Source organism: Letharia lupina (assembly GCF_014066315.1).
Source record: "Letharia lupina isolate WasteWater1 chromosome Unknown contig_9, whole genome shotgun sequence".
Classification (NCBI taxonomy): domain Eukaryota; kingdom Fungi; phylum Ascomycota; class Lecanoromycetes; order Lecanorales; family Parmeliaceae; genus Letharia; species Letharia lupina.
Window position 1 is genome coordinate 864,517 of NW_023502978.1, and position 26,614 is coordinate 891,130.

General features: G+C 50.5%; 11 protein-coding genes across 11 annotated transcripts; 7 read left to right on the top strand and 4 right to left on the bottom strand.

The window, feature by feature from the left end:
• Window positions 1-6: 6 nt before the first annotated feature.
• HO133_010724 (uncharacterized protein) lies at window positions 7-627 on the top strand (the record flags this gene model as incomplete). The annotated part of the gene is made up of 1 exon (XM_037301576.1): window positions 7-627. One exon carries the CDS (start codon window positions 7-9, stop codon window positions 625-627), a length of 621 nt encoding a protein of 206 aa, XP_037153210.1.
• Window positions 628-1,259: 632 nt separating this feature from the next.
• Window positions 1,260-5,156, bottom strand: HO133_010725 (uncharacterized protein; the record flags this gene model as incomplete). The annotated part of the gene is made up of 2 exons (XM_037301577.1): window positions 1,260-4,837; window positions 4,889-5,156. The coding sequence occupies 2 exons, from the start codon at window positions 5,154-5,156 to the stop codon at window positions 1,260-1,262; spliced, it is 3,846 nt and encodes a 1,281-aa protein (XP_037153211.1).
• A 1,086-nt stretch (window positions 5,157-6,242) lies between these two features.
• Window positions 6,243-7,265, top strand: HO133_010726 (uncharacterized protein; the record flags this gene model as incomplete). Its single annotated transcript, XM_037301578.1, has 1 exon — window positions 6,243-7,265. The coding sequence occupies one exon, from the start codon at window positions 6,243-6,245 to the stop codon at window positions 7,263-7,265; it is 1,023 nt and encodes a 340-aa protein (XP_037153212.1).
• A 135-nt stretch (window positions 7,266-7,400) lies between these two features.
• Window positions 7,401-8,545, bottom strand: HO133_010727 (uncharacterized protein; the record flags this gene model as incomplete). The annotated part of the gene is made up of 3 exons (XM_037301579.1): window positions 7,401-7,623; window positions 7,675-8,387; window positions 8,441-8,545. The coding sequence occupies 3 exons, from the start codon at window positions 8,543-8,545 to the stop codon at window positions 7,401-7,403; spliced, it is 1,041 nt and encodes a 346-aa protein (XP_037153213.1).
• Window positions 8,546-8,754: 209 nt separating this feature from the next.
• On the top strand, window positions 8,755-10,929 carry HO133_010728 (uncharacterized protein; the record flags this gene model as incomplete). Its single annotated transcript, XM_037301580.1, has 1 exon — window positions 8,755-10,929. The coding sequence occupies one exon, from the start codon at window positions 8,755-8,757 to the stop codon at window positions 10,927-10,929; it is 2,175 nt and encodes a 724-aa protein (XP_037153214.1).
• A 553-nt stretch (window positions 10,930-11,482) lies between these two features.
• HO133_010729 (uncharacterized protein) lies at window positions 11,483-14,734 on the top strand (the record flags this gene model as incomplete). The annotated part of the gene is made up of 1 exon (XM_037301581.1): window positions 11,483-14,734. The coding sequence occupies one exon, from the start codon at window positions 11,483-11,485 to the stop codon at window positions 14,732-14,734; it is 3,252 nt and encodes a 1,083-aa protein (XP_037153215.1).
• Window positions 14,735-15,969: 1,235 nt separating this feature from the next.
• HO133_010730 (uncharacterized protein) lies at window positions 15,970-16,737 on the top strand (the record flags this gene model as incomplete). Its single annotated transcript, XM_037301582.1, has 1 exon — window positions 15,970-16,737. One exon carries the CDS (start codon window positions 15,970-15,972, stop codon window positions 16,735-16,737), a length of 768 nt encoding a protein of 255 aa, XP_037153216.1.
• A 939-nt stretch (window positions 16,738-17,676) lies between these two features.
• On the top strand, window positions 17,677-18,823 carry HO133_010731 (uncharacterized protein; the record flags this gene model as incomplete). Its single annotated transcript, XM_037301583.1, has 6 exons — window positions 17,677-17,733; window positions 17,779-18,093; window positions 18,261-18,416; window positions 18,540-18,573; window positions 18,721-18,735; window positions 18,816-18,823. The coding sequence occupies 6 exons, from the start codon at window positions 17,677-17,679 to the stop codon at window positions 18,821-18,823; spliced, it is 585 nt and encodes a 194-aa protein (XP_037153217.1).
• Window positions 18,824-19,235: 412 nt separating this feature from the next.
• Window positions 19,236-22,610, top strand: HO133_010732 (uncharacterized protein; the record flags this gene model as incomplete). The annotated part of the gene is made up of 3 exons (XM_037301584.1): window positions 19,236-19,242; window positions 19,288-19,989; window positions 20,320-22,610. 3 exons carry the CDS (start codon window positions 19,236-19,238, stop codon window positions 22,608-22,610), a joined length of 3,000 nt encoding a protein of 999 aa, XP_037153218.1.
• Window positions 22,611-23,129: 519 nt separating this feature from the next.
• HO133_010733 (uncharacterized protein) lies at window positions 23,130-24,164 on the bottom strand (the record flags this gene model as incomplete). Its single annotated transcript, XM_037301585.1, has 1 exon — window positions 23,130-24,164. One exon carries the CDS (start codon window positions 24,162-24,164, stop codon window positions 23,130-23,132), a length of 1,035 nt encoding a protein of 344 aa, XP_037153219.1.
• Window positions 24,165-24,596: 432 nt separating this feature from the next.
• On the bottom strand, window positions 24,597-26,021 carry HO133_010734 (uncharacterized protein; the record flags this gene model as incomplete). The annotated part of the gene is made up of 6 exons (XM_037301586.1): window positions 24,597-24,782; window positions 24,872-25,156; window positions 25,214-25,273; window positions 25,685-25,695; window positions 25,778-25,815; window positions 25,873-26,021. The coding sequence occupies 6 exons, from the start codon at window positions 26,019-26,021 to the stop codon at window positions 24,597-24,599; spliced, it is 729 nt and encodes a 242-aa protein (XP_037153220.1).
• Window positions 26,022-26,614: the final 593 nt, after the last annotated feature.

Below are 26,614 nucleotides of genomic sequence, written 5' to 3' on the forward strand. Positions count from 1 at the left end.
CCAACCATGAAGCCACACCAGCTCCTCCGCACCTCCCCCTCCCTCCGCACCGCCCTCCAACAAACCTTCACCACCGCATCCCGAACCCGGCCAACCCACCCTCCCCCCCTCATCAACACCCTAACCCGCACCGCCCCCCGCCGTCCGCCCCCCTCCAACCCCCTCACCCGCGCCCCGCCCCGCCGCCCCTACTCCACCGACCCGCCGAAACCCGCCCCCCCCCACTCCCTCTCCCTCTCGCAGCGCCTGCGGAAGCTGTCCCGCGAGTACGGCTGGTCGGCCTTCGGCGTCTACATGCTGCTCTCGGCGCTCGACTTCCCCTTCTGCTTCGCCGCCGTGCGCTACCTGGGCACGGACCGGATCGGACGCTACGAGCACGTGCTCGTCGAGCGGGTGAAGGGCGCGGTCCCGGAGTCGGTCCGGGAGGCGTGGCGGACGCGGACGCCGGGGGAGGCCGTGGGAGGCGGGGCGGGGGGGGAGACCGGGGTCGAGGGGTATGCGGTTGTGGAGGGGGATGGGGTGGGGGTGGCGGGGTATGATCACGGGGTGAAGGAGGCGGAGAAGAGGAACGAGAGCGAGAATGCTAGTGGGGTTTGCCCCGAGCCGGTCATTGAAGACGTGGACTGACGAGCGCTGCTAGGTATCTGGACACAACTGGCGCTGGCGTATGCGATCCATAAGAGTTTCATATTCATCAGGGTACCGCTCACGGTTGCTGTCACTCCCAAGGTCGTCAAGGTGCTCAGAGGATGGGGCTGGGATATAGGGAAAAGGAGACCGAAAGGGGCGAAATGATGAGGAAGTGTCACTCGTGTATATATCGAGATGGAAGGGAACACAGAGTGTATGATAAGGGAAGAGGACTGCTACTCATCTCGGTGACGTGCTGCTCGCCGGGAGATTATAGCCGAAGAGAACCGCTCTAGCAATACAGCATACGATTAAGTCTCAATCAGTACAATACGCGACAATAATATATGAGTCTGTCTGATTGCTATATGTCCATGTGAGAATCGCACTATCAAGTTCTATAATGTTGCATCAGCATAAGATTGTCCTCGGACATCTCTTCCGATCGTATGTGCACCTCACGGACAGTCGTACACTCCCCAAGCTCCACCGCTCCACAAGCCGAGTGTTGACACTTTTGTTGGATAGGAAAACATCCCGTCGGGTATCTCTAGAAAAAGTGCCGTAAATGCGCCACGAAATATTGTACAGGTCTTGGGAACATCGCTCTTATCGACGGTTGTACATTGTCAAGGCACTGACTTCCTTGGCCTGCCCCGACCTCGAACAGCGGGGGCCTTGTTCATAGCCGGGCTCTCGAAGGCAGCAGGCATTGACTTTCTCGGTCTGCCGCCCTTCTTTTTCAAGGAAGATTCGACGATCGTAGGTGCACTTTTTGCCGCCGCAACGATTTTGATATTCTTCCCCATAGAGAATATGGATTTCGGTGCAGCCAATAATTTGCCGTTCGGCTTCCGTGGTGAATCCTCGTCACTTGAAGTCGAAGAAGAGTCTGAATCAGAAGACTCCTCTTCCTGGTCCTCGTCGTTTGCCCACTGAAGAGCTTTTAGCTTGGCCTTGCGATTTTCTTCGGCGAGTTTCTGCGTAGAGCCCACGGGAACAGTATTCGATTCGGGTACTTCAACCGCAGCTTGCGTCCCTGACACTATTCCATCTGCGAATGAGACTCTTGATGGCTTAGGTGGCCTTGGAGCTTTGGTTGCGGACTGAGTCGGGGGGAGGGAAGATTCGAGATCATGATTGAGCTGGATTTCCGGTGCACTTGGGTGGTGGGTTGGCGGCTCTTGAGGTGGGGAAGACTTCCTTCTACTGGGAAGCTCGTCCGTTGTAAGAGATCGATCGCCTTCGCGTCGCTGGGCTAGATACTTGGGTAACGGCCGCGGCCCCTGAGGTTTGTTGACTGGCACGAACGAGATGGTTTCCTCTTGAGCAACCTCCGAGTCACTGGAGGGCTCGGTATACTTTACCGAAGTCTTCCTTGTCTCTTTCGCCGGAGCTGAGGCTGTCGAGGATTTAGGAGCTTTCCGCTTTCGAGTTGAGAACTCCTCGTCCAGCTCCTCTCGTGTTCTTCTCTTCTTGGGTGGCGCAGTAGGCACCTCGGCGGGAGCGATCGAGGGCAAGTCTGACTGTAATATAACCGGCGCTTCTTTCCTGATGGCCTGGATCTCGTTCGTTGTTCTAGATTGTGGGTGAGTGGCACGGACGGTGGCTAATTTGGGTTTGGGGATTAGCAACTTGACTCGTAGGCTCTTTCCCGTGATTGATGCTTCAGTACGAATGTACCGATCACCTAGCTTTGCATCTTCAAGCATTTGCTCGAGCTGAGTAAGGTGAGGGGGCTGGGGATCGTTAGGTCGTGGTGGCAGTACAACGTCACTCTCCACTAGTTTCCCCACATTTTGTTTTGGCGTGTTCGGTTGCAGGTAATTGCTTGGTTGCTTTGAGGGTGAGGACTGAGACATGGTCGGATCTGGATACTCGTACGCAATCCCATTGCTTGTGAAACGCTGGCCTTGATTGTTTTGGTTGATCATGTTCGCCATTGGCGCCATGTGGTAAGGGCGTCGAGTTTCCGAGGTCATATCTCGTTGATTACTTTCCCAGTCCATTTCGTCATCCGATGAAGATACACTGCTTGACCTATCTCGGCCTCTGATCTGGGCTCGATTGGACGATTGGACGCGGTTTGTGTCTGTGCCTCTCTCCATCGAATTTCCATTCATGTGCACACTGGGCTGATGCATACTAAGCATGGGGTCAATCGGGATACCCGGTTCCGTAGACTTGGTGCCAGAATCGAGGTGTTGGCTTTGACCGTTCACTCGAGTGGGTTCTTCTTCGTCCACATAATTATCATTCAATGCCGGATCTCTGGCCTTGATTTGTTCCGCCTCGTCTTTTCGTCGACTCAGTCGTCTGTTGTCTTGTGGATGGTCATCTCCGGTCTTCTTGATCCATGTCCCATTCGAAACACTGAAATCAACAAGACTCTCGACGCTTCTTGGATCCGCGACTTTCCTCGTATCATGTCCAAGCATTGTACCACTGGGTTCGTATGGTTTGAACCCGGCAACTGTGCTACACTTTGCAACAGAACATATTTTGAGACAATGTGGACACTCCCAATTCGGATCTTCCATCACAGTCAATGGCATCAAGTCGAACCCACGGAATAGGCTGCCATAGCCGTAGTGACGATCGCATTTGGTGCAGGTCGCCAGCTTCCATCGGTATTCTGGGTGTTGCGAAACGTGATCTCTTGCATACTCCTTGCCAAGTTTGTCAAAATTGCGTTTCTTTGGCTTTTTAATATTCCCTTCGTCGTCTACTTCAATTTCGTCATCCGCTTTCTTGGGAACACCGACTTCTTGTAGATTTCTTTTCTCGAACGATGTCAGCGAGGGTAATGGATTTGCGGGATCACTCCACGGTCGGATCTTCAATTGCTCTTGACAAACTTGAGCCAATGTCTTCTTACCCAAGTTCCTTCTCTCCACATCCAACGGCTGAGGAGACTTATCACTTATACCATTTTCGAATTTAATGATCTGGTGTCTCCACTTGTCATGTTTCTGTACAAGCTCTTGCCAGGGAAATTGCTCCACCCATTTGTACTTCGATAGACAGCTGCAGCTGCGGCCCATGGCAAAACATTCCATGCAGATGTCATATGTATCTTCGTCCCCATTTTCCAAGGTTATGATACAGGTGGTACAAGTCAGAAATCGGTTGAAAATGTTACAACGACAGTATGAGCATGTGACGAAGCTCTCGTAGGGAAGATACTGACCTCGTTTCTCAGATGGAGAAACAGGAGCCAGCATTTCAGAGAGCAGGATTGTCGTATATAGAGCGAAGAGGCGCTTGAAGTCTTTCTGAAGCTGGCGTATCTTCGGACTATAGTCAATTTCCATTCGTGCGTGATGACTTGGTGCCAATTGTCTCTGCGTATCAGCCTGCTTCAGGAGATCTGAGTATTTTATCAAAGCAAAATAAACAATGGCTTTGTTCTTGTACTGCTCATCTCGGCAGACAATTCTTGCTCGCGGTAGTGCCTCGTGCATGGCCATTTCGAGGGTCTCAACTGTTGTTCGATTCCAAGCCACTTTCATAGTAACCGTTCCACGATTCCATACTTGATGTGGAGCTAACGGAGGAATGAGGACAAAGTCTCCAACTCTTTGGTCCACGATGTATGTTTTGAATGGTGCAGCTTTCCAGGCGTTTACTTGGGCAAAATGCGACTCTACCTCGATGTCATGGCCCAAGGTTGCTAACCAATACTCGGACACGGTGTGTCGGTCATTGGTTTCCGTCATAAACCATATCGATGAACCGGGTTTCGTAGGCTTGCCATGTCCGTCTTTGAGGCCTGAAGTCTCCACCATCAGATTTTGTCCTAGGCTGGCACACATCTCTCGATGCGCAGGTGTGTATGTGCCCTCATGGCCGATATAGCACATCATGTTATCTGCTCTCATGGACGGAGGAAGACAGCTCATCAGGTCCCCAGCTCTGGCGACACCTAGCCCTTTCATGTTGCCTGAATTGTGTTCCTCTATTGACCCTGGCCCGCCAAAATCACCAATGCTTTCATTGAGGTAGAAAACGCTTGGCGGAACCTGTTCCTGTAGCTTGTCGTGCCATATCTGAGGACAGTCAATGTCTTTCAGATATATTCTCTGACGATCGCGTTCCTTGTAATTTTGTCGGTTCCATTGGTCAGTGAGCTTCGACATGTTGTTAAGATAATGAGCAATTGAGAGGGTCATGTTCTGCTGCTTGCTCAGATTGCGTGCTTGTTCGACTATAAGGCAAAAATTAGGAGCTGAATGCTTCAGGTACTGATTACACTTACATTTTCTTCCACAGTTATCTTGCAGCCATTGAGTTGTGAAGGTCCACTCATCTAGGCGGTGTTGGAAACCTTCGACGACGAGGGGCTTTCCTCCAAGGATGACGTGCAGCAAGACCAATTTGTCAAAGGCTTCTAAGCCTTGGGCCTCGATCATTTCACATGATATCCTCGTTACGTACTCAAAGTTTGGAGTATCCTCAATTAGAGAGGCAAGATCGAGGTCTGGGGGAATGGGGTCGAAAGCCGCTGAAGGTCGTTGAGCAACCATATTGCTTGCGAAAGAGAGGGCCGGATTGAGTCTATGCGTATGTACGATAATTCGTCCCGCAAGTTGGAGGTGGCCAAGCAAGGTTATAGGGTGATGGCACGACGGAAGAAGTTGGGCGGGGCGCTCAGTCGGCTCATCTCAACTGCAATACCCCACGCGCAGCACCTGGAATGAGACTTGCTGGGTCTCTCAGTGACAGAATGGGTACGGTAGTCTCGAAAACCAAGCTCCGAGGAATCTTGATCGTCGGCGGTCAGTTGGCTAGCTCGTAGTGTTTACGAATTGTATCAAAAGTTCAGAGTGAACTCGGCAGAGCTTCAATGTTCCTCCACGCGTCTAGAGCCTAAGGTAGCTAGCGTGCCAAGCCGAGACCAGTACAAGGTAGAGACTAAAGGGTACCTTCGCGCCTGGTGAGAGTGGTAGCTTCATCCTCTTGCTATCTCACAAGTGTTCGCTAAAACTGTCTGAGAACCCGTCTTCGTTCCCATCTTGAGACTGTCTCGTTGCCGTAGGTCAGAAGTACTAACAGTTTGCTGCTTCAAGCATTCAAATAATACTTTACTTCTTTGTTCCTTCGCCTCCAAAAGTTCTTCTTCAATCGAGATAGACGCGTATAAGATTTCGAGCGATTCTGCGGAGTACAGCACGAGATCTCTTAAGTAGAATGGGATGTAGAATGTAGGGTATCGAAGAGCTTCGTCTCTCTCCCAGTACTTTTGATCACTTCGAGTGCGCCCGCTTTCTATTGTTTCGCTGTGGACTCCAAAACATACAGAATCAAAAGAGCTGAACAGTCATTTCCTAACTCTTCGGCACCAGGCGAGGATGTTAGCTATGAGTGGGCGGTCCCACTTGAAGGCAATGAAGGGATGCTCCACGCAACGTAGCATATTCGTTTCGAGCAGCCTAGGCATTTCACAACACTGCAGAAACAGACACCTGTGCTGCTCAACGTCTTGGACCACAGAGGTTACCTCTTCGACGCAAAGATTCCTTACGACCTTGGCGAGGCAGCGACGAGCCTATGCAGCTCTAGACCAGAAATTTGCTGGTTTACCGCCAATACAGTATGCGGAGATTTCCAAAATGACTCACAGTGAAGCTACACCTGCTGTACCTTCCTCTAAAACTGTGTTACCAATCTACGAAGCTCCTCAGACGGGGTTCATCTCTCACCTGCCTGGGACCTGGATACCATACGCGGAGTTAATGCGCCTCGACAAGCCAGCCGGAACATATTACCTCTTCTTTCCATGTCTCTTCTCAACGCTGCTAGCAGCCTCCTATACAGCGTCTGGCCTACTCCCCGTCTCAACCACTACGTTGTGCTTCTTCAGCGGCGCGCTGATAATGCGTGGTGCTGGTTGTACCATCAATGACCTCTGGGATCGCAACCTGGACCCTCACGTGGCCCGTACACGTCTTCGACCAATAGCTCGCGGTGCAGTCACGCCTTTCAAAGCTTTGATCTTCACCGGTTTTCAACTCTTAGCAGGTCTAGGCGTCCTTTTGCAGTTTCCGGCATCGTGCCTTTACTACGGCATACCCAGTCTCTTGCTGGTTGCCACATATCCTCTTGCTAAAAGAGTCACACACTATCCGCAATTTGTGCTGGGGCTGACCTTTTCCTGGGGTGCGTTTATGGGGTTCCCAGCCTTGGGAGTGGATCCGCTAGCGGACTCTGCGGTCCTCAAAGCCATGGCGGCACTATATGCAAGTTGTGTTTCCTGGACCGTATCGTACGATATGATCTATGCCCATATGGACATCAAAGATGATGCCAAAGTGGGCATCAAAAGTATCGCATTACGACACGAGAAAGAGACGAAGGCTGTCTTGTCCGGCCTGGCAGTTGTGCAGGTCGGCTTGCTGGCCGCGGCTGGAACAGCAGCAGGTGTAGGTCCAGTCTTCTTCATAGGCAGCTGTGGCTCTGCAGCTGCTACGTTAGGCTTCATGATATGGAAAGTGAGGCTAAACGAAATAAGCAATTGTTGGTGGTGGTTCACAAACGGAGCATGGTTGACTGGAGGGGGAATTGCAGGTGGAATGCTTGCGGAATATGTGCTCAATTCCCAACAGAAGATAGAAGCGACAGAGTCTGACGGCTAGTTTTGCATGTCAAGTTGGTTATTGATACCAATTCTTCAGCCACTTCGCACAGGGAAGACCGTATGCTATTCCAGTTCTTAGCCAGATTTTATACTTCTATTGTCGCTCTTTGCATGCAGTGCGTTATACGTAACATCATGATTCAGTCGCTCGACCTCCTCCACCTCTTTGACTCCTTCCGCCGCGCTGCCCTCTCTGATTGCCTTCCGAAGCCGTCCCGTTAGTTTGAGCGCCACCCAGACCATCCCCAGTCCCCATCGTCAACGCGGCTGTCGCTAGCCTGTTTGAGAGGTCGATCTGTGTGCGGATAGTGTTTGCGAGATATGAAACGACAAGGACGTCTTGAATGTGATTATTGCTGCAAGAGGTTAGTATGTGTAACAAGGTCGAAAATCGTGCTTAGACTTACAAATCCCGCTCGACGTCCTCCGGGTCTACCTTTGGCGCCAGCGCCAGAGCATCGAGTAGGAATTGACCAAGCGCACTCGATGGTGGAGCTTCCTCTTCTATGACAGCTTCGACGTACTTCGATACTCTCTCGAGCATTGCAAGGACCTCCTCAATAGCCTTTTCCAAAGATTCAATGTCCGTCAGGACATTTGCCGTTCTGTCGTTATTATCTTTTGCTCCCGAGATCAGCTCCAGTCCACTCTTCTCCGCCTCTCCATATCGAATCTCGTGTGGCACTGGCGTGAAAGCTGCACTATCCGCTGCCCTCTCAGCTGTCACTCCGACAGGTGCAGAAATATACGTCCTAGCCTCGATCTCCTTTCCAGCATCCGTACTGATCGTCAGATGAACCGCAGGATGCGGCCACGTTCCGTCACCTTGCCCGCCGTAGAAGTTCTGAATGAGTGCCGAGAACGTATTGAGCTCTGCTGATGTAGCATACCAGCCGACGAGCACTTCCTTAGGATTGGCTTTAAGGTGGAGTCCTAGCATCTGCTTTTGGTACTCCATGTCGACCTCGACCTGCTCTTGTGTTTCTGTGTGCCCAACTGCGAAGCAATTTCTGATCTCCACTTCTTGGCCATCTTCACTGCGCACGCCGAGCAGGGTTCCTATTACGCGTTCTTGGTCTGCGTTGCGGCGGAGCGAATGATCTAAAATGGAGAAGATTGCCTAGCATACGGTCAGCTAGGAATTTCAACAACCGTGAGCCCTGCGACAAATACCTGAGGTTGTATTATGACATTCAAGGGAGCTGTGGTTGGCTGCGAGCCTACTGCTGCAGGACCTAAAGGTCTTGCAAGATGGAGGAAGGAGTCGGCTTCCACCATAATTTCTAGATTGACCGAGCGTGTGCGTCTTTGTGCTCCGACTTTGCGATCCCAACGGCCCTCTGATCGGTGTACTTTCACTTTGCGCGTAACTAAAAATTGTCAAATGAGGGCAGCTTTGCAACTGAAAGTTGTGGGAGACGAATTGTTAAATCTTGGCAGATTAGTAAGCTGGACATAAAAGCGACCACAAAATCTTCGTTCTCTTCATGGCACTTTCTTCCGGCAACCGGTCAAAACCTCGTTGGGGAAGCGAAAATCAACGGGGAGGAGATAAAAGTCGCGCTTTTCGAGGTCGCGGAAGGGGTAGAGGCAGCGATGGTCATGCAGCAAGAGCAGGGAGGAAGAATGCTTTCTATTCGACACGGGTCGAAGAACAGATTGGAGACGTTCCTGAAAATGACGTGGAGAGCTTTGAAGATGGGTCAGAAGAGCTTGAGATGGTTTCCAAATCTTCGAGTGACAGCGACAATGAAGATGTTCCGAAGGACGTCGTCAAATCATACAGCGCACTTCTACAATCCCTGAGCACGGATAGCGAGCCACCGCGAAAAAGACGCAAGGTCGAGAAGGTTGAAGTCTCTCTGGAAACTGAAGTACCAGAGAACGCACTAGATCGAGTTGATGAGCCCGAAGATGCCGAGGACCTTGGTGTTGATGGCGCTGAGGAATCAAATGATCTCGAAGACGACTATGATCCTTTCCTAAAGCACTTTGCACAACATGAGGATACAGAACTGTCCCAGGAAATCCAGGATGTCAAAAATGATAGTTGGGCAACCAGGATTTCTGACTCGAGGCTTGAAGGAGGCTATTTTTTGAAAGTTCCCCAGGTCTCAAGTTCAGCCCTTGTCCACGGCCCGAGCATTGTCTCAGATACAGACGATCTTCAGCTGAAGCAAAAGCTACAGGGGCCGGCGAAGAAATTATTGCCATCTCTTGATAGAGTGACTGGGAGACTTGCGTCGTCTATCTTCAACTATAGAGATGTGCTCTTTCCCCAAAGGACTTTGAAAAATGCGGAGATGTTGCGAAAGCTGACATGTCTGCATGTATTGAATCACGTCTTCAAGACACGTGATAAAGTAATCAAAGATAATGCGCGTCTTGCGAAGGAAGATAGGGAAGACATAGAGTTTCGAGACCAAGGCTTCACCCGTCCCAAGGTGCTTGTGATCTTGCCCACGAGGAATTCATGTGTCAAGTATATTGATACCATAATATCATTATGTGAACCCGAACAGCAGGAGAACAGGAAAAGGTTCCAGGACTCCTATGCTTCAGGGGACGATCGTTTCTCTGAAGACAAGCCAGAAGACTTTCGGGAACTCTTCGCTGGCAACGACGACGACATGTTTAGGCTGGGTCTGAAATTCACTCGTAAGACGATCAAATTCTTCGCACAATTCTACAACTCGGATGTCATCTTTGCCAGTCCACTAGGGCTGCGTATGGCAATTGGAGCAGATGATCCAAAAAAACAGGACCATGACTTTCTCAGCTCCGTTGAAATCGTGGTGGCTGATCAGGCGGACGCGATGCTAATGCAAAATTGGGAGCATGTGGAGTACATCTTTGAGCATCTTAACCTTCAACCAAAGGAGGCCCACGGCTGTGACTTCAGCCGTGTGAGAGGTTGGTATCTCGATGGCAACGCCAAGTACCTCCGACAAACCATCTTGTCCTCCAGCTTCAATTTCCCGTCACTCAATAGGCTCTTCAGTCATCACATGCTCAACGTTGCTGGAAAGATGAAATATTTGAAGGAGGAGGACGGCGCCATGATTGACTTGGTTGTTTCTACGAGGCAGACCTTCTCGCGATTGGATGTCACGAGCCCTGTCACTGAACCAGATGACCGATTCAAATACTTTAGCACTGCCATCTTACCCTCCTTAATAAAACACTCGAAGCATGGTGCCGGAGCAGGCGAAGGAGTGCTGATATACCTTCCGTCTTATGCCGACTTTGTACGGGTCCGCAACTATCTGGCCAGCTCGTCAGATACACAGGATATCTCATTCGGCTCAATCTCTGAGTATACTACTGTCCGTGACGTTGCCCGAGCTCGTAGCCACTTCTTCTCCGGTAGGCACTCGGTACTGCTCTATACTGAGCGAGCTCATCATTTCAGACGCTACCATCTCAAAGGCGTCAAAAGAGTCATCATGTATGGGCTGCCAGAGAATCCAATCTTCTACAAGGAAATAGCTGGATTATATTTGGATTCTAGCATTTCATCGGCTAAGCTAAATGCTCGAGAAACAAGTGTAAGGACTTTATTCTCAAAACTAGATATACTCAAGCTGGAGCGAATCGTTGGCACTGGAAGACTTTTACCAATGCTCAGGGAAAAGGGAGGCGATACCTTTGACTTTGTTTGAGGCTTCTACTTGGGAATAGCATGAATATTCGCTGAGACACTTACCTTGGCTATGACTCACGATAAACTGGTATGTTCGGAGCGCCTTTTTGACCCTAGAGTCTGACGGTACAGGGAGCCCAAAAGTTGTCCACTAGTTAGCTCAGGTTCACCCATAGGACGTGCATGGACACCACAGTAGGAGATGCGTTTAGTGACAAATTGCTGTAAACTAGGGGAAGGATCCGAAAATAAATCTCTGTTTGGACATTCGGAAAATTTTTGATGGCAGCGAATGTCTTCATGCAGCTTGTTGGCTCTTCCATGTGGTATGTCAGGAAATCCTGCAATTCACTCCTTTTCGCTGCCCAAGTTCATGACTTTTTTCACCTCACCTGGCTTTGGTCCCACCAGGTTACTGGCCATGCATAAAGCAATCATTAAACCGAATCCTCACTTTGACAACGTTCCGTCTTGCTACCCAAATTGATCACCTCCCGCCCATATACCCACTTTACTTGGATGGCTGTACTTGCTACCATTCTTTACTATGTAGCTCTACAGCACAGTACGCCATGACTACAATCGATTTATTGCAACGCTATCCACCCCACAAGGACTTCACGCAACATGATGAAGCCCCAGATACATTGAAAGCCTTCAACGGCAAGAAGCCTGACCGCACCATGCCAAACCCGGATTCTTCCCAATACTTTGACGCAAAAGCCAAGCTCTTAAATGACATGCTTGACAGAGTGGTCAAAGATCTAGCCAACAGTCAGTCAGAACCCGCCTCCGAGTGGGAGGGTACTTTTTGGAGGCCTCCTCTGCGCCCGAGATCACGATCACCTGCCTACTCTGAGATCTCGGAGTCGTTCGAATCGCCTGGTCGGATCGAGCACTGCACCGACAATCTTCTGTCAACTCCAATTTCGCCAACGTCTGCCCAGTTCAAAGGCCCGGATGGATGGCCTTTAGGCATCGAAGTTGCTATGAACGATTTTCATAGGGGGAGACTGAGTACTTCTGTCTTGCAAGAGAAAGAGCTTCCCAACCCCTTGATTCTGCGCAGTCAAAAGCAACGGACGCCTCGTTTTGGCGGCAATGGCAATCGAGGAGGGCAAGAGACCGCTAGTTGCGAGAGTGTACCTTCTGAACAACACGGCGACGGTCAACACCAACAGGAGCGTGAGGGTCTCAAGCCGCTTGCATTCCAAGAGCAGCAGAGTAATCGGCTTTTGCAACAGTACGGCGAAAGGCAAGATCACCTAGACAGTGTGAGCCTCAAGCCCCTCGCTGCCCTACAGCAGAGCTTCACACGTCCTCAGCAACCAAGTGACTGTCAATACCGACAGGAGAGTGTGGACCTCGACCATGCTGAAATGCAACAGCAGAGTGATGAGGAGAACCATTTGACTCTTTCTGCTCGGAAATATAGTGATAAGCAAAATTCACTTGGAAACGCTAGTTCGGAGTTTTATCCCGCTCTAGCACATGGCAAACTGCCAATCGGGCTGGCTTTTGAAAACGCGAGCCTCGAACTTTCTACTTTTCACTTTCACGGCGAAGAACAGGATGGGTTTTATGCGCAAATAGATGGTACACGTCTTCTCTATAAGGATAGCCCGCAGAGAGCGCTAAGCAATTCACCACCTCGCTACAAAGTCACACATGAGGATGCACACCAAGCAGAACTACGCATCCACGTATTGGCCGACGCGCTCTATGAGAATCCTGATTCGTCGAAAGCATTAAGCCCATCTGAAAATATTGGGGTGGGGAGCATTGATCGTGAGATTGGCTGTCAGAACACATTCGAGGATAGTGAAAACGACACACTTCAGGGCATTGGGCCAGTGACATCCGAGGACAGTGAGGCCGATACTGACAGTAACATCGTGTTCTGGAAGACGTCAGGCCCACTCGAGGACATTCTCGAGGAAGACCCACTTACAAGCATTTTCACGCTCGATCAAGACCAGCCTCAACACTTCGCTCCAGGGTCCGCCGAACATCTCGATCTTCCAAAATTAATCGGGGCAGGCGAAAGACGCGACAGCATGCTCGCACTCCAACGGCTTCAGACCGAACCATCCAGCCTATCGTTGAGTTCACCGCGTGTTCTGCCCACATTAAAGTTGACGATCAGCCCTTCCAGCAAGCCGCAATTTGAATCGACCAAGCCATCAAGGCACCGCCCTACTGACGTAAAGTCTTCCGAATCAATTCTATCGGCTACTACAATGGCGGAGTTGAAAGATGCTACTCGTGGAAAAGGGCGTCTCTGTGCAGGTTCTTTGGCAGAAATGAGAAAGACCGCAGAGTCTCAACCGCATTTCCAAACCGGGTCTGATTCACCAAAAGACCAGTCTCAAGCGGATATCCATCCATTGTTGCGGTCCAAATCATTCTTTCGTCCATCATACCAGCCTAGCAGAATATTTAACGATACCTCACTAAGATATGTTTTCGAAGACGATGACAGCGAAAGTCATGAAGCTGAAGTAGGGGACAGCTCCAGCCATCAGATTACCATTCAGCATCGTTCATTGTTTCAACCCGAAGCTCAAGATGCCGAGAGCGTTGTCACTCAGATATCCATGAAAGAACATCCATTACCGCAGCTCGGCAAGGTGACAGATGATACAGTACCGAGATATACATGCAATGATGATGATACGGAAGGTCATGAAGCTGAACATGGGGGGCCCTTCACCCCTCACTGGTCCACTTTGAGGTCTTCAAACGACACCACGCTCGTACCGTCACTGGAAAACACAAGCTGCCTACCTTCTACTTCGCCGTCAGCAACGAGCCATCTTTCCGCTTCGGCGGCTGGGTCGCCAGACGTGATGCCGTCCTCTATCTTCCAGCCCTCGATCTTGCCATCAACGACGGGCTACTACCCGGCGATTGGATCGCCTGCAGCATACAACTCTTGGGCCTCAACTCCACAATTTCCCGGACGTAGTAATTCTTCGAGCACACCTTCATCATCGGCTACCCTTCCTACCAGCACGATTCCGACCCCAAACACATCTTTCCATAGCAATTCACCTACTTCTCGCGGAATGACGATGACACCAAGCTCATCTTTTGGCCAATCCGTCGACAACGTACCTAATTCTCGTGGCACCACAATGACACCAAGCTCGTCTTTCAGTGATTTTACCGGTAACAGAAATTACCGACGCTCAGCCTCGGTTTCCAGTATGTTCGCTCGTTATCATAAGGCGCGCTGCCCCGACCTTCCAACTGCCGCGATGACCGACTCCATACTGTCTTCGAAAGAGTCCGCCGAAAGGGCAAATGATCCGTTCACATCCACCTGTGACACTTCTACGCCATTCTCTTTGAACCTGAAGACACCCAGCAAAGAAGACTTGGCGGTTACCCTAAATACAGGCGTTGACCAATTTCACATTCCCACCAAGCGCACCCCTGGTCGCTTTAGCCTACACAGGCGAAGTCTCAGCACTTCGGGACGTCCCAACCTGAATGAAGGCATTGAGCGCGCTCTTTCTACCGTGATTTTCAATCCTCAACGCTCTCGCCTTCACAAACGAAGCAACAGCATCTCCACGTCTATCGATACCACTGTAAGACCAGACGGCAGCGGTCTCGGACATAGACGCAGTCTCAGCATAGCCACTACTGTCGAACAGAAATGGGAGATCGCTCCGCCGCCGACTCCCCTGGGACTGCGTGATGAATTCTCAATGCGGTACAGACCGGAACCCAATGAAGCCAATAATCATTACTCCCCGCGTAAGGACGCCTTGCAGGGGATGAAGCACGGATTGAAGAAGGTTTTCGGTCGCAAGTGAGCTTGGAATACATATTCTGGGGCCTAACAGCGTTGGAATAATGATAGGGATAGTCTGGTCTGACGGCATGTCCTTAGCTTGAGAGAGCTACACACTCAAATTCAACGTCCAAATGTATGCAGCTGATGAGATAGAGCAGCAAAATAAAAGCAAATATCGAAATGTCCAGTCTATTATTCCATCTCTACAGCCGGCCTCTTACCATACTGACTGCAACATTCCATGATTTGCACTCAATATATCTATTGTATTTTCATTGCATGTGGCCCTCCTGCTCTAGAGACGTAAGGCCAAAAGCCTTGTGAAGAAAAACACTAATACGGCGATTCCCACCACTCTTCCGACCAAACACGAAGTGTACGAGTTCTTCCGCGTACCAGATCGAACTGCCTCTCGTCTCCTAGGCCAAGAAAACCCTATCGAACAATTCGGCGAGTCTTCTAGACGTGGTCATCACTAAGGAACGCATGAAAAACGGCGTCTCCAGAGAAAAATTACGTGGGAACATATCAAGAGAATGGGGGAAATGGTGACAAGCAGGTCCGTTTTCGATTTAAAGGGCGCGATGATCAGTTACGTAAAATGACGGCTAGATGTGGATCATCCATAGCCGTTTTAGACGTGTCTTGATCAGTCCATGCATGCCTTTTCACTCTGTCATCGTGCTGCTTTTTGAACTCCTTTGAGGCCTTTTTCAAAAGCCTTGTCGGCCAGTCAGTGAAATAAGCTTGCTACCTGATTGATCCCTGGTCCGTCGCTCTATGATAAATACAGGACATAAAAAACAAAGAAGATATGTAAGTAGACAAGTTGATCGTGTAAATAAGGAAAACGGAGAAAGAAGAGTATCAAGGGTCACAAGCGAATTCAATGAGGTGCGTTGATTTCTTTTCTTTATGCAGAACAGATGCTGCGCTTCATTGTCATTTTCGTACTTAACCATTCATTTTCTTTATCTCCCATAAGACAAGAATAGCGAAAGCAAAGTAGCTACGCTTTAGTAAGATCAAACAATTAATATCTTTCTTATCTCGAGAAAGAGACGAAAGAAGAGACAATGGATTCGGGCATCACGAAAGGTCAAAGAGACCATTCTCACAGGCATAGATATACAATTACAACTTCCCTCGTTTGGACTTGATAACTAAAATCAACTCAAGAAAGCTTTCTTCACGTCAGATGCGAGTAAATTTCTAGAAACGAGAGTTGTGTAGGCTTTTCGTCTCCCCATCAAGATGCATTTTTCCTCGATCAAACAGGACACACTCGTGGCGCATCTCGTCATCATTGCTGCAGTCTTCCTTCAACAAATAAACGCAATCAATGTCCAAAGTGGCGATACTCTAGCAAGAATTGCCGCCGAGCAAGGAGTCTCCGTCGCTGCCCTGGAGGCCGCGAATCCTGGGATTTCCGCCAATGACTTGCAACCAGGTGAGGTCCTTAGTGTTCCTGCTCCAAATGCAGTCGCCAAAAGCCCCACTTTGGGGGCGACCACTTTGCTCAAGTCGACGACCGCAACAGCCCCATCAAGCACACCTACATCAACGAGATCATCATCCAGTACCCCTCCGCCACCTCCGCCACCTCCGCCAACGACAACTACCACACCAGCTTCGCCCACAACCTCCATCGCGGACATCACCAACATCGGCCTCCCGAGCTGCGCTCCCAGCCCCATAGGCAAATACTCCGACGCCAGCGACGTCAACTCGAAAACTTATGCATTCTGCGACAACAACGGTCACCTCACTCTGGCATCGCTTTTAGCACCGCCACACAACGGCCTTCTGAGCGGAGACAGCCAAGAGAACAATTCCGACGACGGCAACGGCGGACCGGCGAGTAACGAAAAGGGGTTCAATATGACGATCAGTGCGATACCGCAATGCGCGTATCCGGATAGTACCGAAACGTTTACGGTGGGGCAGCCTTTGGGGAACAGTAGCCAGTCCGATTGGTGGTGCGAGGCAGTGCTCACGAACTGTTACAATGAGTGTGAGTAACCCTGTATTTGATATTGAGCTGCTACAGAACTGATCAGAGACCTGCGCTAGGCAACAATAAAGGTATGGGAGGCCAACTTCAGGCAGGATGCTTCCTCTATATTTTCGAACCCGATCCTTAAGCGCTTGGTTTGCCGAATTTGCGCGAGGTACTCAACCTCAGAGGTTTGTTTCAAGACTGTATTTTCTATCTGCTCATTTTATAGAGGGATCTAGCACCCCCCTGCTCGCCTTCTTCGAGGGAGTGCAATCACCCAGGATCACCCAGGGTCGCGCGACGGTCACCCAAGTCGCGCGAAAATAGGGCAGCGGTGCGCTCACCCGATGCTCGATCGGGGGTGAGATCGGGGCAGATTTCTGTCTTCTTGGCAGATCGGCCAATTAATTTTTACCTACTTTGTTGCGTGTTTGCCAAGGCCATTAAACTCCCTTGCTTCCACATTCAGCAATTGCAGGTCTTCTTATAACAATTTTTATAGTCAAGGTGCATCATTGCTGGCAGCTGCTTGAAGATCTCAGTATTCATGCCACATTAATCAGTAAGACGATTACTGGCCACGTTTTTGGACAAGCCGAGATTGTCGGGATTTTTGCACTTAACCAAAGATTGAGGAACCCAGCTCATTTCTCTTACTTTGCACATTCTAGCAGACCTGCTCGAAGATAGTGTCATAGGATACATTGTTTATCTACCTTGACGATTCAGCCGGTTTGTTGCACTCTTCTTTTTTTTCGATCGATGACCATCATGATTGCTGCTTCATGACTCGCTGACCAGGACTCACGCATATTGCAGGATATCAGCAGAATTCAAGCTGGACTGATTGCAGTCGGACCCTCATCAAGCTCTGCCATTCGACAAACCCCCGACCTGTTGCTGCTGTCATCTTCGATCCCCTAGTCCCTTTTCAATAGCTAGGCTTTCTCACTTCACATACAATGTCGTCCCATACAACATCACAGCGCTATCTCTCCACGCGTGGCGGCTCCTACGGTGTATGTTGACCTCTCAAGTCACTCACCAACGCTAACAATGCGCAGTTCTCCTTCGAAGAGACAGTCTTAAAGGGACTGGCTACAGATCAGGGGCTGTTTCTCCCAGAAGACATTCCCTCCTTGCCGTCAAACTGGCAGGATGATGGGTCTCATATGAGCTTCTCTGAGCTCGCGTTCCAATTTTTTAGTCTTTACATTGCCCCAAGCGAAATCGAGCCCGTGGCCCTTCGAAACATCATCAACCGGTCGTACTCGACCATTAGAGCTCCGAGCGTAACGCCTACGGTGACGCTGAATAATGCCAGAACGATACATTTGCTGGAGCTGTGTCATGGAGAGACATTTGCCTTCAAAGACATCGTATGAGAACCCTCATAGCCGAACAACCCTTGATTCTAACGTCGACTGTTGCAGGCACTGCAGTTCTTGGTGTATATACCCTGTAGAGCCTGCTATCCTCCTTCCATGTGATACGCTGAGTCCTGAATCTTGCTGACTCCAAATCCTTGAACAGGAACCTATTTGAGTTCTTCCGGGTCATAAGGAACGAAGGAAAGTCGGGCAAAGATCGGGAGCATTTGACAGTCCTTTGCGCGCCAAGTGGCGACACTGGAAGCGCCGCGATATACGGCTTGAGAGGCAAGAAAGATGTCTCGGTGTTCGTCAAGTATCCGACAGGGAAGGTACGCCCCCGCTCTTTTTGCAGCTCGGATTTTGGGGGCTGGTGAATAATCAAAGCTCTCAGGTTGTGCCTCAGTTCAACAGATTTTAAAGTTTTGAGTGGATGATGCTGACTCCGAACCCAGGTGGGCCCAATACAGGAGGCACAGATGACAACGGGTGGGTAGTTACGGCCGTTTTTTTCAGCAGTCCCAATCCTAGAGCCAATCCCTGCAATATGGCTCGGGAGTGGAAGGTCGACAAAGATGCTTCCTGGCTTCTTCTCTACTTCTGATAGAGAATCGCTGACTTCCGGATTTGCAACAGTGACCGATAGAAATGGTATGTCACCAGTCCTCCAACACTCGTATTGTGCTCCTTGATGGACTTACAGTGGGAGACTTCTAATGACTAGTCTGTAGTGCATTGACTGAGCGTTGACGGGACATTTGATGACTGTCAAGTACCACATCTCCTGCCTCTGCTGAAAACGTCGCTTTTGACGCTACTCAATAGGCCCTCGTGAAAGACCTTTTCAATGACCCTTTGATCAATTCAAGTGTGAGACTTGCCGCTGGTATTGTTTGAAGATTCAGTCTACATGGTGTACTAAGACTAATATTTGCCTCGACTAGTAAACTCTGTCAACTTCGCACGAATACTGGCTCAGATAACGTATTACTTTGCATCCTACTTTTTATTAGTTCGCTCTGTCACATATAATGCCTCGACTGATCAGATCCGTTTCGTCGTTCCCACAGGGTAAGTGTTTATCCAGTCCTTCTTCTCAAGAGTCGAGGTTGGAGTCAAAAGACATTTCCCACGCACACCTTACGCGAAAGATGCCTCGTACGAGTTCACCACGCTTACCCAAGAACTGAAACGTCGACTCAGAATCTACCACCATAAACTTCGGCGACATCCTAGCCGGGTACTTAGCTAAGCGGATGGACCTGCCCGTCTCGAAGCTCATCATCGCGTGCAATGAGAACGACATCTTCCACCGTTTCTTGCAGACCGGCACGTACGAGCAGAACCCCGTTCACGGCGCCGCGGCAGCAGGGGGTCTTGTACAGGATGGGGCAACAGCGCACCCTGAGGGAGTCAAGCAAACATTATCGCCCTCGATGGACATTCTTGTAAGCAGCAATTTCGAAAGACTGCTCTGGTTCGTCGCGCACGACGTCTACAGCTTAAACACCAACAGCGCACAAGAGAAGAGAGAAAGAGCGGGTCGGAAAGTCAAAGAATGGCAGACTCAATTAAAGACCAACGGCGGATTCAGCGTCGAGAAACAAGTGCTGGATGCCATACGCGCAGATTTCGCAGCGGAGCGGGTATCGGATGTAGAGACGATTGCCACCATCCGAAATGTTTATCGATGGCCCAAGGGCTCTATTTTAGATCCACATTCTGCAATTGCGGTAACTGCGGCGCTGCGATCTGCGGAGGGTGCACATCAGGTGGCGCTGGCAACGGCGCATCCGGCTAAGTTTGCGAAGGCGGTGGAGATGGTACTGGTGGAGGAGAAAAGGGTTTCGGTTCAAGGATATCTTGCCAATGCAGTTTGTGGGATCGGAGGAGAGGCCGAGGAGGGTCAGGTGTGGACGGAGGAGCGAGGGGTTTGAGGGTTTGAGGAAGTTGATTGTGGGTGAGATGGATAGGGAGAGAGCAATAGCGTAGGACTTCTCGACTAATCAGTGATGTTTTGCAAGATTTGTGTTGGGTTGTGCTTTGATATGGGGTGATCACGACAGCTTGGAAGGAGGCATGATAGTAGGAGATGCCCCCGCCAAGGCCCGCTTGGCCATAGGGCTGAGTGGTTTGTCATTAGACGTATCGATAACGGGCTTCTTGCCCTAGCAGCCAAGACAACTACAAATTTAACACCCATTTCCCTTATGCCACCATTATCTCCGTCTACAGGCCTTACAATCACCAACCCGCTCGTCCTATACCGTGCTCTGCTCGCTACGAAACGAATTGACCCGGACCCAGCCCAACATCGTCTCGCGCTCCATCTCCAAAAGCTCTACTATCGCCTCAAGGACTACTCGCCCAAGGTCGACTTCAGCCACCGGCTAGATCAGATCAATCGGCTTGTTAAAAAGCCTGCCATTGATCCGGCTGAGGCGGAAGATAGGAAACAGCAGAATAATGGAAGACGCCACGGGATCTTCTCATCGTTGCGAGAGCAGAAGGCAAAGGCAGATGCAATGGCGCTCACAAGGAGGCTGACCAGTCATGAATCCGCTGTACAGTTGCAATCACCTCAGGGTCTACTTCTATACGGAGAGGTAGGAACAGGGAAGAGTCTGCTTGTAGACCTACTAGCCGACTGCTTACCCAACGGCAAGAAGAGACGGTGGCATTTCAACACCTTCATGCTCGAGACATTTGCAAGGCTAGAACAACTGCGTAAGGAAAGGCATACTGAGTCATCGGCTATGCCGAGAAGCGGAAGCCAAGATGAAGAACATTCTCTATTATGGCTTGCAAGGGACATGATCTCTACTTCTCCAATACTCTTTCTGGATGAATTTCAATTGCCGGATCGTGCCGCTTCAAAGATCCTATCCAACCTCCTTACTTCTTTCTTTCACCTTGGCGGAGTTCTAATTGCGACAAGCAATCGTATGCCAGAAGAATTGGCCAATGCGTCAGGCATGGAGTTCGTCGCACCACCGTCTTCACGGCTAGGCCTCTTGGGGAACAGATCGGGTCTATTGGGATCCAGGAACCAAGGCGGGAGGAGCGAGAATATGTTTGCCGGAAAGGGTGATTTTGCTGCATTCTTAGAAGTTCTACGGGCAAGATGTGAGACATGGGATATGGAAGGTGGCAAGGACTGGAGAAGACGTGAAGCTGAAGAAGAAACCTCTACTGATACAATGTTAGACGAGGCCAGCCTGAAATCTAATGTCGAAGGCTTTGGAGGTCTTGAGCCTATAGCCCCTGGAAACTGGGGTCTGGGATACGAACAGAGCCTACATGTCAGGGAAACAAGTAAAGAGGTGTTTTTAAACAAAAAAGATTCTAAAGTAACTGCACCCAAGCATTACTTCGTAAGACCGTCAACAACAGTATCTCATGAGGAGCTCGTGACGCTGGACAGCGCTTGGAAGGCCTTGGAGCTCCATGCAATTCAAAGTCCTGCGGTACTACCAAATGATGACCTTGCCATACCCTGGAAGGACACCACTCTACGAGTCTACGGCCGCAATCTTCTGGTTCGTCGACACCTCTCTGGAGTCACCAAATGGACCTTCGACGAGCTCTGCAGCACAAATCTTGGCCCAGCAGACTACATCACGCTCGCCTCAACATTCCATACTTTAATCCTCACCGATGTTCCCATTCTTAATTTTCTCCAAAAGAATGAAGCGCGCCGTCTCATAACCCTCCTCGACGCACTTTATGAAGCCCGCTGTAAAATACTCATCGGCGCAGAGGCAGGCCCAGACGACATCTTCTTTCCCGAGATCAAACAACTCCCCGAAGACGGCGTAAGCACCGCATCTGGCGATGAAGAAATCTACCCCGAAACCTTCAGTGAAATCTTCCAAGACCAGACCTCCCCCTTCCGCCCCAACACCTCTTCCTATATTTCCTCGGCTTCCCCACCGTCGTATTCCACAACCCCCCTCCCTTTCCCACAATCTCAAGCCTCATCATCCCGCTCCATTCTAGCAGACGAAGACAGCGACTTCGGCCCAGTCTACGGCGCCGGCCGAAGTCACGGACCAAGCGATGGTGCTCCAGGTGCAGGAAACGAGATTGGCCGGCAGTCTCCCGACTTCGCCCGTACTGGAACATTCACAGGTGAGGATGAGAGGTTCGCGTACAAGCGAGCTCGGAGCCGTTTGTGGGAGATGTGTGGAAAGAGATGGTGGGCGAGGGACGAAGAAGGGTGGTGGAGGCCTTTGGGGAAGGACGCCAGGCGTTGGGAGGGAGCCATGGACGATTTGGCTCGTGTCACCTCTGCCCAAGGTGCCCTCCAAGCTGAGGAGGGAATCAACCAAGAAGAAGTGTTCAGACATGGCGCTAGTCCTTTTCGTACGAGTCAAGAGGCTCCTCCGAAATTTGGCTGGGAGCATGCATGGGGCCTTATCAAATGGGGGAAGAAGGCTGGGGCGTGGGGAAAGGGGGTTGAAGGACTGGGGGAGAGAGGCAAGCCAGAGGTCTCGGAGACAGAGAGGAGGAGTAAGCGGCGATGAGTAGGCCCCTATAATGATACCAGCTACGCAAGTCGATGTCCCCTCTAAATCATGCGAGAAATGTGCCATTTTTGGTAAAGTACGTCCTGAGACTTAGACCAACTAAGAGCTCAGTCCTCAACCCCAGATTGAGTCCTATCTTTGCTACAAAGTCAAAAATGCTGCTGCAGGCTTGAGAAGTAATGACAGGCTCCTCTCTTGGCTAGAGAGAACAGTCGCCATTGTAGCTACCTATTTATCTCTGTCTCTCTACCCATCCTCCAACACTCGTTCCACAAGCCATCAAAAATTTGCATCCAGAGATACGTCCGAACGCAACTAGCCAATCGAGCACCTTCGATGAGCTCTATCAAGACCCAGCCTCTGCTCTACCCATAGCTACATCCAGATTGTACTGTAGGGGATTGACTTCCAGCCTCTGCAAAGCATCCGAGCCCGCCCACAGAGCCCACGGCGCCCGCAGGGAATCCAATGCCCGGACATCACGGTCATAAGCACCAGCGGCATCATAACCCATCATCACATTCCAGTCCAGCTCGACTCAGCGTGCTGGCTCGCGGGGTTTCTTCTTGCTATCAGATGGGCGTGAAGGTTGCTATTCGTGGAAGCAGCTTCTCGTCCTCGGTTTGTTTCTTCCACCGGCACCACGCTGTTCGATGTAGCCGATCGATCCCCACCACAACGACACGCGCGTCCACAAGCGTCACATCGATGAACCGAGACGTCCTCCTCAGGTCCCGCCTCGCAGTGTAGTGGCAGTCTCTGCGTCGCGGCAGCAGCGGCGTTGATGCCAGCTAGGAAAGTCGCATCGTCGTCTTCCATGACATCCTGACGAGATGAGATAGCCTCTGTCGTCTTAGGCATATGAGCGCTGGCGGTAGGATTCTGGACTGGGTTCTCTGGGGGCGGGGCAAAGGTGTTCAAGGCGTGCAGCCGATGGCCTATATTTTGAGCTTTGGAAGCCAACATATCGGTTGGTTCGCGGGCTGTGTTTTTTCCTTTCTCCTTCTTGGCAATATGTAGCGCCTTTGCACGGTCACTCAGGTTTGTGTCTGCCGTACGTACAGTGTCGTCACTCATATCGTCTAGTACCAGTGCCTTTCCCTGTGGAGAGTTCGCAATGTTACCATCATCGATGAAATCCTCCACTGTTCCCGCCGGGGTCCGCAACGGCCGTCTTCGTTTGCTGCTAGATATTCGCTTTTCGTCCTCACTCGGTGTCTCCTCATCATCACCACCAGATTGCTCAATCGATTCCACCACATCCTCGTCTACTGCCGACCTCGCAGGACCGCTCATTAGTCTCTTCTTGCCAGTAGCTTTGTCTTTCACCTGTGACACCTGCTCATCAACTCTGAGGATAGTGCCGTCCTTTACGCCAGGAACAGAACCGAGAATAGCACGGTCGTCTAGCTGCACATCATGATGCAGTAAGGCCCTTCCTTTCATGGGCTGCCATGGCTCGAATTTGGCTTTGAGGCTGGCAATGGTGATGGATGATCTGGCTTTGAAGGGTGTGATGGACCCATCGAGCATTTGGATTGTAATTTGCATATTGGTGAATAGGAGAAAGGTCTTTGGAATGCTCTGCTTGGAGATCCTATAATTCCCTAATAATTTCTGAGAATTTATTATTTGAGTTGAGATTCCTGGGTCGAGGGACAAGTCTGAGCCGACGTGTGGTGAATTGAACGAATCGCCCCTCTTCAGATCTGATTTTACTGATAACTTTCCGTCAAAAGCCGTTCGAAAAAAGCCTTTGCTTCAGTAGACAGGATTTAGGCCTTAGCTCTCAGTGAAACTTCTGATGGTGGTGGTTCCTGGTCACAAGAGGCAGCCCAATAACCTCGTGCTTCCATAGTCTTCCTCATAAACTGTCGAACTGAGAGCGCCCTGCTTCGTCTCGTCTCAACGCAGCACATCGGCGCCTCCAGCATACACATCGGTCACATCCTTAGCCCAAAACCACATGCCCCATTGAGCTCTTCACACTACACTCATGCCCGGCTTCCAAATCTCGCCAATCCTCTCTACCTCCTCAATAAACCTCTTACTCGTGATCTCCCCTCCTTTCCCTCTCCCACTAGCAACAGCCATAGGCGTATGTTCATCCGGCACGTAAAACGGGTTCTGCAACAGCCGTACATACGCTGTTTGCAGCGCCTTAAAAGCCTAGTATACCCCACAAATCAGCATTTCTAGCCCCACCAACCCCCCCTCCCTTCCCATTCTCTCGACAGAGACAAAGGGTAGCAACTCACGCCCCTCAAATCCCCATCCGACACTCCCCTCAACCCCCTATTCCCCCCTCTTCCCCACGCATCAACCACAACCGCAAATCTCGTTCCCGTCCCTGTTTCCCAGCCCCAGATACTCAATCGCTCGTCAATTGCTTGCAGCATACCGAGGTCCTGATCGATGCGATTCCGGTCTCGAGCACAAGCATCGAAGATATCGAGGGAGGCGTTGAGGAGGAAGGAGAATTCGAGGTGCGCGGACGGCGCGCTGATGTGAGGGGGGAAGAGGGCGATGTGGAGAGGGTTATCCTGTGGAGGTTGTCAATTGCTGGATGATGGTGAAATGAAGGGGAGTGGGAGAGGTACGTGTTTGCCTATTATGCCTATGCAGGCTATTGATGGAGTCGTCATGGTGGCCGCTGGAGACTAAGAAAAGCAAATGGTTTGGGTTTGGGGCGCTATAGTGCTAATAGGGTAGGGGCACATTTCTGGGCTTTATTAGACTATGGCTAGGTTAGAGGTATAACCGCCTTAATTCTTTTTCATTGCTTCTTCTATTGACTTGCAAGGAGACCCTCCTTCACGCATCGAATTCTTGAGAAACGATCTATCCTCGCATAACAACACAGAGAAGCCCTTTAGCTATCTCAGGCAACAGAATGCAACGCCAGAACTGTTTGCATTCCCTAGCCTCTACGCCACTTTCACTACCGCTGTCGCCTTTGCCGTCGCTTTGGTGGTCGTCGTCACCGCCAGATTTATCAGAAGCTGGCACGTCCCTGAAAGAGCCCCCGTAGTCACACAAGTATATCCCAAACAACAAGAGAGGGTAGCTACTTTGCACGACGCTAGAGAGGACAACATCAGAAACCATCAGGAGCACGGCGGAAGATGGTGATGTAGAGATAATATGTAGAACGGATAACCTACCTCCAGCAGGGGTGCAAGCTTGGAGAGGACTCACGAGCCTGATGTTGATTAGCACACAAACAGTAGCAATGCTGGCGGAAAAGCGGAGCTCTTACTCTTTCGCTTCGCGCACTGCCACAGGTGCCGCCTCAGGAAGAACAGCAGGCACGGCCTCAAAAACAGCCACTGGTATTGGCTCAGGTAATGCAAGAGCCAGAGAGAAGAACATCATGGCACCAGCCACGATGAATTTAAAGGGCATCATGATTGCTTTGGTGGAAGAGGACCAGGTTTGCGGAAGGTATGGCTTGGTCTATGGGTGAATTCTAAAACGGTAATCGAAGTTCTTAGGCGAACTTGCGAAGTTTTCAAGCTCGAGAGTGAGGCAGGATCTGATGGCAGAATTGAAGGGAGAGTTGGCGGAGTGCTGCTTTTATATCCAGCTTGGGAGGTATCTTTGGAATGCGGCGGCAACAGCAACGTGGAATGGGCCGAGACAGTCGAAATTCGGTCTTCGGTCATCACCGTAAATCAAACCGGTTATCAACATCTTCCATGCGGAATTGACGCCGTGAGAAATCACCAGACCCTACCTCATCGTACCAGTACCTCAGTCGCCCCGCCTCTGCATCATCGGTACGCCTGAACGATGACTTTATTGGGTCGAGCACGTTCTAGAATTCAGGAATGCATGAAGAACTCAGAACTGATGTGTGCATTCCCTTTGCTCATTGACCAACGATATTTCTCGGCTTCGGCACTTTCAAGTGCTGCAAGCCGTCCATATTTTTCTATCGCTGTTGCAAGCGACACTAAGCAAGTATTCGACGGCCAATTCAGGGTACTGTGTTCGTGTTT